The sequence below is a fragment of the Bombina bombina genome, chromosome 3, assembly GCF_027579735.1.
Source record: "Bombina bombina isolate aBomBom1 chromosome 3, aBomBom1.pri, whole genome shotgun sequence".
Classification (NCBI taxonomy): Eukaryota; Metazoa; Chordata; class Amphibia; order Anura; family Bombinatoridae; genus Bombina; species Bombina bombina.
In genome coordinates, this window is record NC_069501.1 from 961,366,256 (window position 1) to 961,379,091 (window position 12,836).

Genomic DNA, 12,836 nt, shown 5'->3' on the forward strand with positions numbered 1-12,836 from the left:
ATAAATGAAAATCATGGAGATTGTTCGGGGTGCCTAAACCTTTGTATACGACTGTATATATATATATATATATATATATATATATATATATATATATATATATATATATATATATATATATACACACAAGAAACATACACTCCATGGAACTCATTAAGACTTTGCCCACTTGGGATAACTATGATGTTGATGACATTCTGGTCACACTTGATGTGACCAGTCTGTATACTATTATCCCTCATCTACAAGGTATGGCATCAGTCTTTAAACACCTTCTTAAATATCCTTATATGGGCCCTCTAATTGATGTGATTATGGAATAATTGGATTTTTGTTTGAAGTACAACTACTTCAAATTTGAAAATGAATTTTTTCTTCAAACATCTAGCACAGCAATGGGGTCCATTGTGGTCCAATTTTATGCTATTTCATTTATGGCACAATTTGAATCAGAAGAAACCAACGTGTTTATGGACACTAGAGTATAATTTTTCAGGAGATATATTGATGACTTGTTTGTCATATGGGGTGGCACCACAGCAGAACCTCTTATCTAGTTTGAGGAACTTAATGGTGTTAACTCACAGGTCCAGTTCAAATTGACATACCATGCTGAACATATCGATTTTCTGGATCTTAGGATCTATAAGTGTGAAAACAAGTTCTATACAACATTGTACCAAAAAGAAACCGATAGAAATTTGCTACTGGAGGTGACAAGCTGCCATCCTCTGAGCTTGAAAAAGGTTTTACCTAAATCTCAATTTAAGAGAGTGGTCCGTAACAACATGGATGATACCAACAAGAGGAATAAGCTCTTAGCTATGCAAAGAAAATTCAAAGAAAGGGGCTATGATATGATACAGACTTGTCAGGCTCTGTCAGACTCTCTAAATATGACTCAGTAACTAGCCTTACTCAAAGGGAATAAAGAAAATGTGGCAAAGAAGATGATCTTCACTACCACCTTCACTCCTTCACTCCTGAGAAGTTACATTTTTAAAAATCTTTGAAAGAACATTGGGATATCCTAACCACAGATAAGTCCTTGCTATTAATAGGGATGGAAACACCAATTGTAGGCTTCAGAAGAGGGTGATAACTGAAGGACTTGCTCTTGAGGCCCGATAACAAAGAATGCTATACGAAGACCACCTGGTTGAGTACCACCAAGAATGGTTGCTTCCGGTGTAGTGGTTGTACTACCTGTGGTGGCTTAACCCAGAGCAATTTCTTTGTACACCCCTGGACAAATAAGAAGTTATTCAACACAGGGTCACCTGTACTACCAAATTTATTGTCTATCTGCTTCACTGTCCGTGTGGCAGATTTTATGTAGGCAAGACTCAGGATGACCTTAGGACTAGAATGGCTAACCACCGGTCGGCGATTCGCCAAGCCATTGAAAAGGGCGAGTCTGACTAACCGGTGGCTAGACATTTTTTGACTAACCAGCATAGGGTTTCTGACTTAAGATATATTATAATAGACAATGCACCCAAGTTGGCAAGAGGAGGTGATATGTCCAGACGTTTACTGCAAAAAGAGTCCCAATGGATTTTTATTCTGGATACAATGTATCCAAAGGGACTGAATGTGCATTTGAATTTCCAATGCTTTTTGTAGCTAATGACTGGTCCTAACAATGATACTGAGCTGTCTTCCTTTTCAGTGCCTGTGTCTCTGGATCAGTGTTAACATACCACATGATTATAAGAGGAGAGTATCTCCTACTATTATGTCCCCAATAGAAGTATGTTCAAAATATTAGGAAATATAATTCCATTTTTGTTGTTCTATTTAGTGACTAGCAACATTTGGTAACCGTTGTACAATGGTAATTTGGGGGTATAATGATATCAGTAATTAGACTTATAGTCAGGACAGTAGTGACACTTGTATGTATGGCATAATCGTAGATAGTATTTCACTGTCAAAGAGTATCGGTACACTGCTTAGTTTGTAGATTTTATATGCATGTATGACTAATTGTTAATTGTACTGATGTATACTGCTAGACTGTATTGTATATACTCACAATGTTTTTGCTTTTTCAGCAATTTTGGTAATGTCGGTTCTCTGTATGGCTGTCAGCGCATGCACAGTTATTATTATTATCATTTATTTGAATAGTGCCGCCAAATTCCGTAGCGCTGGTTGAGCTTAACGGACATGTAGGAGCACAACATTTGCTTTTCACGGTGGCGGTCTTGGGTGATAAATTGATGAGTTTGTGTATGCAAGTCTGTTGCTGGTCTGAGGATGGGGGAGACCCAGAAAACTTTCACCATGTTATTAAAATATTTTAACGGCGAGTGCCTTCCTGATTTTTTTTGTATGTGATTGATGGATTTTGGAGTGCACCCCGGCAGTTGGTCTTTAATGTGAGTGCTGGATCTCTACTGTTTGTTCCTATATATATATATATATATATATATATATATATATATATATATATATATATATATATATATATATATATATATATAAAATGAAATTAGTCCAGCTGTAGTTGGGAATTAGTTAAAATGGCTGAGTGTCAGAGAAGCAAAAAATACCTGTTGCATCTCTGGTGCACGGGGGTAATGCTGTGTATAATATTAACAATTGGAAGAGAAAAAAAGAAATACCCTTATTCCGGCACTAACTCATGAACCAAAATATAAATTACCCCTGGTGAAATATGTAAGTCAATGATAGACACAGAAGCCAGTGGTCAGCACAAATTAGAAAGTTAACCATTTATTAGAGCAACTCTAATACAGATGTAAATGTGTTAACCCTCCTTATTGATTCATAATTCAGTTGAACCACTTTATCAAATTAAGGACACCAAAAAACTAAAACTAAAATTCAACTGTAACACTGTAACAGTTAAGCAGTGTGTATAAGAGGCAAACCGGCTTGAAATCTTCGCATGCAAATTAAAATTAATTCCAAAATCTTTTCGCTAGGAAATGTAAACCAGCATAGAGACGCTTGATGATATAGCAGTCAGTCGTTAGTCAAGCAGAGAAAGCTGAAAGACAGTAGCAAGCTGCATGGAAATTAATGCTCTTTAGCAGGTAAGCCTCCAACAATTGTTAAACAGAGAGCACAGTTAGTAGAGAGCACAGTTAGTAACAGTTGAGCGGTACCTCCCCTTACGTTCACAGTGGAAAATGTATTCTCAGCTCACCTCTCCATTCACAACTGGAGATTCGTCAGAATCCTGGTGCTGCTTCCTCTGTTGCAGAGATAGTTTTCACTAAGTTGCCCTGCTTCTCCGGATAGACTAGCAGCATTTCCATTAAGGTGGGGACCACATCCCGGCGGTGAACTGTTCATCCAACTGTGTTAATGCAGCCTAGTATCCAGGACTAGGGAACTCTTCTGGGGGCAAACCGACTCAAACCGAGCAAACACCATGCTCACAGAGCTCCAGTGGGCGTGATCAATCGACACTTGCAACACGTGTTTCACCCATTCCAATGATCCTATTGGGCTTTGTCAGGCATGTGACTATCTCTGCAACGGAGGAAGCAGCACCAGGATTCAGACGAATCTCCAGTTGTGAATGGAGAGGTGAGCTGGGAATACATTTTCCACTGTGAACATAAGGGGAGGTACAGCTCAACCGTTACTAGCTGTGTTCTCTGTTTAACAATTGTTGGAGGCTTACCTGCTAAAGAGCGATAATTTCCATGCAGCTTGCTACTGTCTTTCAGCTTTCTCTGCTTGACTAATGACTGACTGCTATATCATCAAGTGTATCTATGCTGGTTTACATTTCCTAGCGAAAAGATTCTGGAATTAATTGTAATTTGCATGCGAATATTTCAAGCCGGTTTGCCTCTTATACACACTGCATTTGGGACATTTTATTTGTTACAGAGTTACAGTTAAATTTTATTTTTAGTTTTTTGGTGTCCTTAATTTGATAAAGTGGTTCAACTGAATTATGAACCAATAAGGAAGGTTAACACATTTACATCTGTATTAGAGTTGCTCTAATAAATGGTTAACTTTCTAATTTATGCTGATCACTGGCTTCTGTGTCTATCATTGACTTACATATTTCACCAGGGGTAATTTATATTTTGGTTCATGAGTTAGTGACGGAATAAGGGTATTTCTTTTTTTCTCTTCCAATTGTTAATATATATATATATATATGGATTTTTTTTTACATAAATTGAACATATTCTGCTATGTGCAGAACATAGGAATCTGAAATATTCATATTTTCATCTTGAGTTGGCGCATATGAGAATAGGAGTTCAGGTTAGCTTGTGAGTCGGGTGTTGACTTCTATGCGGAAAGAGGCTATATTTTGCAAGACAGTCTAATTGTGCTAGAAGTATCCTGTTTGCGCGCATAGGGTTAGCGCGAGTGCAATAACGTTTTTCTTTCAACTCATAATACCACCACAACCCGACGCCCGCAATAAGATTACTTCTAGCACAATTAACGCTCTAGTGGAATCGCTTAATAGCGCTCCACTTGTAATCTGGCCCTTAGTAGTTAGTGTAATCAAGTAATTTGACTTCACTAAAGTTTATGTAAAATTTGGAAGTTATACTAATCAGCTTATTTGATGTTTGCTATCATTTTTCTACCTTACTGCAAAGTGCAAAACATACATAAGACTAAGGGGCATATTTAATAATGTGCGAGCGGACATGATACGAAGTAGAATATCATGTCCGCCGTACATCGATAAATGCTGACAGCATAGAATGTCGGTATTTATCATTGCACCAGCAGTATTTGTGAACCCCCTGCAGATTATCGTCCAATTGACCACTAGCAGGGGGTGTCAATCAACCCGATCGTATTCGATCGGGTTGATTTCTGTCCACGGCCTCAGAGCAGGCGGACAAGTTATCGAGCAGCGGTCTTTATGCATTCCAGAAAATGTCACATATCTTTTTTTAAATCTGTACCATCCAGATAGCATTTTATCAGTTTATTTAAACAAAGAGCACCTTTAAAACTGATCTAACCTGGTGCTTTCCCTAATATCCAACAATTACACATATATTTTCTGTCAAATCACTACCACTTTGCAACGTAGACTGACCTCATCAAAATCTGCTATCTAGGTCTTATACTCCGATCCAGGAAAAGTGCTAATCAGGCCTGTTATTGTTGTCTGATAAGCCTATTTTTACATTGGAACTATCATAATCAAGCCATATAGTACTTCCCTAAGTGCTAAGTGACTCTTGGACCTGGAAAGACTCAGCTTGGAAGATGAGCTCTATTGTGTGGGAGTTAAACCAATGGACCTAAAGATAGCAACACTTTAGTGATGGCAGCTGAATGAGCGATGAATGCCAGGGGTAAATTTATTTGCAGTGTCTTGATAGTGGTGGGGTTAATTGCAGTATGGGTGAGGTGATTAGGAGTTTAATAATGGTAGGGTACTTCAGTGGTGATAGATGTTTTGCAGTGGGTAGTGGATACAGTGTTTATAAGTTAATAATTACAGGGAAGGTGTTGCAGCTTATTTGTGGTGGAGAGTGTGATGATAGTTAGGTTGAATGGATATTAAAGGGATATAAAACATTTTGTTTTATTGTTGTAATAAAACAAGAACTAAGCAGTAGGTTATACTTAATAGGAATCATTTAAATATGTATTATTCCTCATTTTAGAATGATTTTACCTTTTATTTATTTTATTTTAACTTCATGTGAGCAGTGTTTATTACTTCTTGTCAAAGCCCCACAAGGGCTCTAGGGTCTCTAGGCATATGTAGCTTGATGTCATAAATATGCTGAGTAACATCAGCTGGTTTACTATTCAGTGAAAGCTAGAGAGACAGGAAGTCAGGTTCTGCCCATGCTCAGAAGAGGCAGAATGCAAATTAAAAGGACATGAAACCCAAAACCTTTCTGTCATGATTTAGGTAGAACATACCATTTTAAACAACATTCCAGTTTACTTCTATTATCAAATTTGCTTCATTCTCATGTATCATTTGTTTAAGGTGAGCCAATGACAATCGGTATATATATGTAGTCACCAATCAGCAACTAGAACCTAGTTTTTTTGCTGCTCATGAGCTTTCCTAGATAAACCTTTCAGCAAATGATAAAAAGAGAAGGAAGCAAATTAAAAAAATAGAAGTAAATTGGAAAGTTATAATAAATTCTTTTTAAACCATTTTAGAGTCTATCTGCAGTACATACAGTCATAGTTAAATTTAAACCAAAAAAAGTAAAGAAGAACTATATATACTGTATAGATAGATAGATAGATAGATAGATAGATAGATAGATAGATAGATAGATAGATAGATATCAAAAGTGCTGCCTGTGTCATTCTTTTGATATCTATTTATATATAGGTATCTATTTCTTCTTTACTTTTTTGGTTTAAATTGGAAAGTTGATTAAAATTGTATGCTCTGTCTAAATCATGAATGTCTTATTATGACTTTACTGTCCCTTAAAGTTAACAACATGTCTGCTCACTTAGCTGTAGGCAGGGGTTGAACTAAGCATTTCTAAGTACTCATTTAGCAAGAAAACACGTTGTTTACTATTTTAGCACAATCTCTTTCTTCTTATATTTACTTTGATGTAACATATATACAGTATCTCACAAAAGTGAGTACACCCCTCACATTTTTGTAAATATTTTATTATATGTTTTCATGTGACAACACTGAAGAAATGACACTTTGCTACAATGTAAAGTAGTGAGTGTACAGTCTGTATAACAGTGAAAATTTGCTGTCTCCTCAAAATAACTCAACACACAGCCATTAATGTCTAAATCATTGGCAACAAAAGTGAGTACACCCCTAAGTGGAAATGTCCAAATTGGGCCCAATTAGCCATTTTCCCTTCCTGGTGTCATGTGACTCGTTAGTGTTACAAGGTCTCAGGTGTGAATGGGGAGCAGGTGTGTTAAATTTGGTGTTATCGCTCTCACACTCTCTAATACTGGTCACTGGAAGTTCAACATGGCACCTCATGGCAAAGAACTCTCTGAGGATCTGAAAAAAAGAATTGTTGTTCCACATAAAGATGGCCTAGACTATAATAAGATTGCCCAGACCCTAAAACTGAGCTGCAGCACGGTGGGCAAGACCATACAGCAGTTTCACAGGACAGGTTCCACTCAGAACAGGCCTTGCCTTGGTCGACCAAAGAAGTTGAGTGCACTAGCTCAGCGTCATATCCAGAGGTTATCTTTGGGAAATAGACATATGAGTGCTGCCAGCATTGCTGCAGAGGTTGAAGGGGTGGGGGGTCAGCCTGTCAGTGCTCAGACCATATGCCGCACACTGCATTAAATTGGTCTGCATGGCTGTCGTCCCAGAAGAAAGCCTCTTCTAAAGATGATTCACAAGAAAGCCTGCAAACAGTTTGCTGAAGACAAGCAGACCAAGGACATGGATTACTGGAACCATGTCCTGTGGTCCGATGAGACCGAGATAAACTAATTTGGTTCAGATGGTGTCAAGCGTGTGTGGCAGCAACCAGGTGAGGATTACAAAGACAAGTGTGTCTTGCCTACAGTCAAGCATGGTGGTGGGAGTGTCATGGTCTGGGCCTGCATGAGTGCTGCCCGGCACTGGGGAGCTACAGTTAATTGAGGGAACCATGAATACCAACATGTACTGTGACATACTGAAGCAGAGCATGATGATCCCCTTCCTTTCTAAGACTGGGCCGCAGTGCAGTATTCCAACATGATAACGACCCTAAAAACACCTCCAAGGCGACCACTGCCTTGCTAAAGAAGCGGAGGGTAAAGGTGATAGACAGGCCAAGCATGTCTCCAGACCTAAACCCTATTGAGCGTCTGTGGGGCTTTCTCAAACGGAATGTGGGGGAGCGCAAGGTCTCTAACATCCACCAGCTCTGTGATGTCATCATGGAGGAGTGGAAGAGGACTCCAGTGGCAACCCGTGAAGCTCTGGTGAACTCCATGCCCAAGAGGGTTAAGGCAGTGCTGGAAAATAATGGTGGCCACACAAAATATTGATACTTTGGGCCCACTTGGACATTTCCACTTAGGGGTGTACTCACTTTTGTTGCCAACGGTTTAGACATTAATGGTTGTGTGTTAAGTTATTTTGAGGGGACAGCAAATTTACACTTTTATACAGGCTGTATACTCACTTCTTTACATTGTAGCAAAGTGTCATTTCTTCAGTGTTGTCACATGAAAAGAGATAATAAAATATTTACAAAAATGTGAGGGGTGTACTCACTTTTGTGAGATACTGTATATATATATATATATATATATATATATATATATTTATATATATATATATATATATAGATAGATAGATAGATAGATAGATAGATAGATAGATAGATAGATAGATAGATAAATACATATATATATTTACTAAAGGAGAACTGTTTCATATCACTTTAAACGCAAAACCATGAATATATAAGAACAGCAGTTAAAAACAAAAAGTAGTTGTATTCAGGACATGATTTTGTATTTATATAAAAGAAAACAAAAACAAACACTGTTTAACGACCACACTGGTTAATGGTTTTATTGCCAATAATAAAAAGCCAGTGGCAAGACCATGCTACTATACCCTTAATGACCAGTGACGTACAGGGTACGTTGTGGTCATTAAGAGGTTAAAAAATTTCTCTTTCATGTAAACATATTGACTTAAATGCCCTTTCAGTGAGGAGCGCTAACAGTGGGCCAGAGTCTATTATACACCAGCAGGTAAATGTAACTCTAACACTACTTTATACTGCAGTTTGGAAGAATTAGAGGTACATTTTTAACTCAGTATGCAATAGTGGTGTTTACGATGTGATGATAGCTTTAATCTGCAAAATCCAGAGTTATTGAAAAAATGACTGCAGAAGAAAACTAACAAGATACGTAGTGAAGCAGAGGAACTGTAATATTATCTAAAATAATTGGGTATTTTTCCAGAGCATGATAAATGTTTATAGATTCAAAATAACAGGAAGATTGGAACCTAAGCCCAGGTGTAGTATCCTGTAATATCTTACGTATGTATAACACCCCTTGTATACTGTTGTGGAAAATATTGGTATAGTGTAAATAAATGACTGAAAGGTACTAGGAATACCTCTCAATATATGCTGTAAATAACACTACATCATTTTTTTTGCACATTTCTTATGTGACTTCACAACCACATATTATTCAGAGTAATTCAATAAATCCTAAATTTGAAGCAGATCAATGACACAAGAACCATAATACTGCATTGGTTCGCTGGTTGAGATTGTATGTTATTTATAACATTTAAAGCAAAACCCTCAGATGTTGCTGTTTATATGAGAGTCTAAACACCTACTTATGTCACTTTTTTGATGCAGCCATTTTTAAAATGATGTCCAGCTCATCTGTGTACAACAATAAATATTTCCCTACTGCACATTGTTGTTGATATTTGATCAGGGCATTTTATTTATTTATTTTCCGTCTCTACAGATACCCATTAGCTTTTTAGAAAGTTAATTCATTGTACCTACTATTTTTATTAGGTCACTAGATACAGTATATAATGTATCATTAGAATACAGACATTCAAAGCATCCAGTAGGGGGAGCTTTCTCTCTTTTCTCACCTTCTGTCTTGCCTTAATAGAGTAACATTTCTTGCTGAACTCTCTCCCCTTATTTTTTACACCACAATTATGTATCTTACACCTTTCACTCTGCAAAACCTTACACTCTGCAAAACATCAAATTATTCCTTTATTAAAAAATGTAACAGCTGTAACGTTAAGACACACAGATCTCTATTAAAAAGATGAGCAACCTAGCAATTGGCACACCTTTTATATTATACTGAAAGGTGTGAAATCTTGAAAAATCTCTTTGCAATTGCTTATAATATAATAAACTCTAGATTACAGGATTAGCTGGACTCTTCTACCATATCACCATATAATAAAATGTATTTCTATCTCTTTTTCTCTGTCTTTCCATTTGTCAACATACACAATAACATACATATTATTCACGTTAGTATATACTACCTTAAACTTACATGCATACACACACACCTGTGTTTGCACAACTCACAGACTAGGGGGTAGATTTATTAAGTGTCGGGCGGATATCCCTAAATGCTGACAGCATACGCTCTCGGCATTTAACATTGCACAAGCATTTCTAATGAAATGCTTGTGCAATGCTGCCCCCTGCACATTCGCAGCCAATTGGCTCCTAGCAGGGGGTGTCATTCATCCCGATTGTATCTGATCGGGATGTTTGCTGTCCGCCACCGCAGAGGTGGCGGACGAGTTAAGGAGCAGTAGTCTTAAGACCGCTGCTTCTTAACTCAAGTTTCCGGCGAGCGGGAAACTACGGGGGTAGATAGCAGCATCCGCTACTTGTTAAATCTACCCCTCGGACTAAAATAATAAAGGCCAGATTACAAGTGGAGCACTACATATCGATTTTGTAAAAGCGATATTTGCACTCCACTGAGTAATACCAGTGCACACTAATGTGCGCTGGTATTACAAGCTGACAGCAATGCAAATGCAAGCTCACATTTGCATAGCTGGGAAGCATTGCGCTCACAAGAGTGTGCTTCCATAGGCTCCAATGGGAAGCCTCGCTCTCATGCCGTCAGACACCACATGAGAAGTAGCACATTGAAAAGTGTAAGTCGCGCAGCGATGGCAGCAAATTGTAAATATATATGTATGAATAAATACATATATATTTATGTGCTAATGTGTGTATATAATCATATTAACACAGAAATATATATGTATATAAGCATATACATATATACTTACTGGGAACACACAGTTCCCATAGACCGCTATGTAAAGGCACTTTTCAGTGACATTTTTTTCTAACAACCCACTCCTGCCAACTTTACCCCCAAAATACTGCCTAGTGCAGTTATTTTATTAAAATATAAAAATGCTAAAATTGAATTTTTTAAATCAAATATACTACACTGTATTTTTGGACCGCATCTCTGGTTAATTTTATAAGCTCTAATTGCTACCGCGAGCTGGCAGTAACAATAACCAGCCACTTGTTGTAATGTGTTTGGGGGCACGTGATAAATTTGCACTCTACTTGTAATCTATTTTACTATAATATTATAATACTATTTTTTTAAACTTTGAATACAGATTCACTTTACAATGCTGACTGTCACCTTTTAATTCCAACAGCTTTCTGTTTTTATTACAAAGAACATAAAATAAACAGAAATCAAACTGACCAATTAGCAGGGAGGGTTACAAATGTTCTACGCAGTCATGTGTTTCCACAGAAACCAAAGTGTTTTTACACTGCTTTACTCATTCTATTCCGTTGAGTACATCAGTTTTACAAAAAGGTCAATAGATAGATTATGCATGATGCTGGATTAAATGTATGTAATAATGTGCTTACTGTAGTAACACTACACTACATGCTATATTTATAATTGATTAATCAGTGGCTATATTGTTCTGGGACTTCATACTTAAAATTCAAACCAACTCACATATGTTGCTAATTAACTCTTTCTTTGGTAAAATAAATATTATTGTAGGAATGTTTTTTCTTATAGATATACTGTACTGGATTTCTTTAATGTTACATTCCAGGGGTTTTGCAGAATATACAAGCGAGAGAGACTATTCCCAAACTCTGTATTCCCAGATGCAGCTTCCAGCTACTTAACTATTTCATTGCCTTGAGATGCAATAATAAGTCGATCTTCTCGGAAGATCTCATTGAATTAATTATTGATTTATTATTACATATATGTTGATACTTACCGTACAATATATTTAACATGGAAATTGGCATGACTAAAAATCCCAATAGCATGTCAGCAATGGCAAGAGACATTAGAAAATAGTTAGTGGCATTCTGTAGTTTTTTTTCTAAAGACACTGCCATAATGACTAGTATATTTCCAGCGATGGTTACCACTATCACTGTGACTGTTAAAAGGGCTGGCCAGTTTTTTTCTAAAGAAAATGAACTTCCTACTGAAGTAAGATTTTCTGAAGCCATGGACCAGTTAAATATTTCTGATACATTAGCTCCTCCTGTGCCAATGTTATTTTTGTAAAGTCTTCTGCTGTCATGGTTTAATTGGATTAAAGAGCTCTTCGTGAAATTCACAGACTTATCCTTATCAAGAATATCCATATTTAAACCTGAGTTCTGCAGAGAAATCATCTGAAAAAAGAACAAGGAAAAACTTTTTTCCACCATTGGTCTGTTTTTAATCCAATATTGATAAATCGTAATTTAGGATCCTGAGTTTTACTATAAAGTCTTCGTTTTTTTTGTGCTATTTTTTTGTAAAATCCATACGGTTTTTAAAGGTCACAAACCTTGATTTTTTTTTCCTACTTCTTTTAAAATTAACCATCAGAGAGTCCTCGGTTCAATTTAAAGTCAAATATTTCTGCTGAGGTTGCAAATATAGGTTATAATGTTCATAAAGAATAAATTCTTTCTATTCCATGGCATTTCTCGTTTTCTGCCCATTGTGTAAGCCTATGAGAATCAGATAACACAGTTTAAAACAACATTCACACACAGGTATAACATAATCATGTAAAATGGGCAAATAAAATACTATTATTAGAGCCTTAGTATAAATCCCTTGATTGCATATCCTGTTCAGTATAATCAGAAATAAATGTTCTGGTTTATCTAAGCACTCTGCATGTTGCCTGAGACATTTTACATCTGCCAGAATAATTACAATTGACTTTGTTTATTGATTGTATTGTTCAACTGCTGTGTTAAAAAAACACAAAAACAATCTGTAAAACAGGAATGTATTAACTAAAAGATGAGTGAACTGCTTCCTACCTAAAACACAACATGCATCACAATCTAGATGAA

General features: G+C 36.7%; 1 protein-coding gene across 1 annotated transcript in view; it reads right to left on the reverse strand.

The window, feature by feature from the left end:
* The window catches only part of HTR2A (5-hydroxytryptamine receptor 2A), a 158,952-nt gene extending 146,809 nt beyond the window's left edge, over positions 1-12,143 (reverse strand). The window contains exon 1 of the mRNA XM_053704946.1: positions 11,750-12,143. Within this exon, the coding sequence (XP_053560921.1) occupies positions 11,750-12,128 (379 nt within the window). The 5' untranslated portion in view covers positions 12,129-12,143. The remainder of the gene's footprint in view (positions 1-11,749) is intronic.
* Positions 12,144-12,836: the final 693 nt, after the last annotated feature.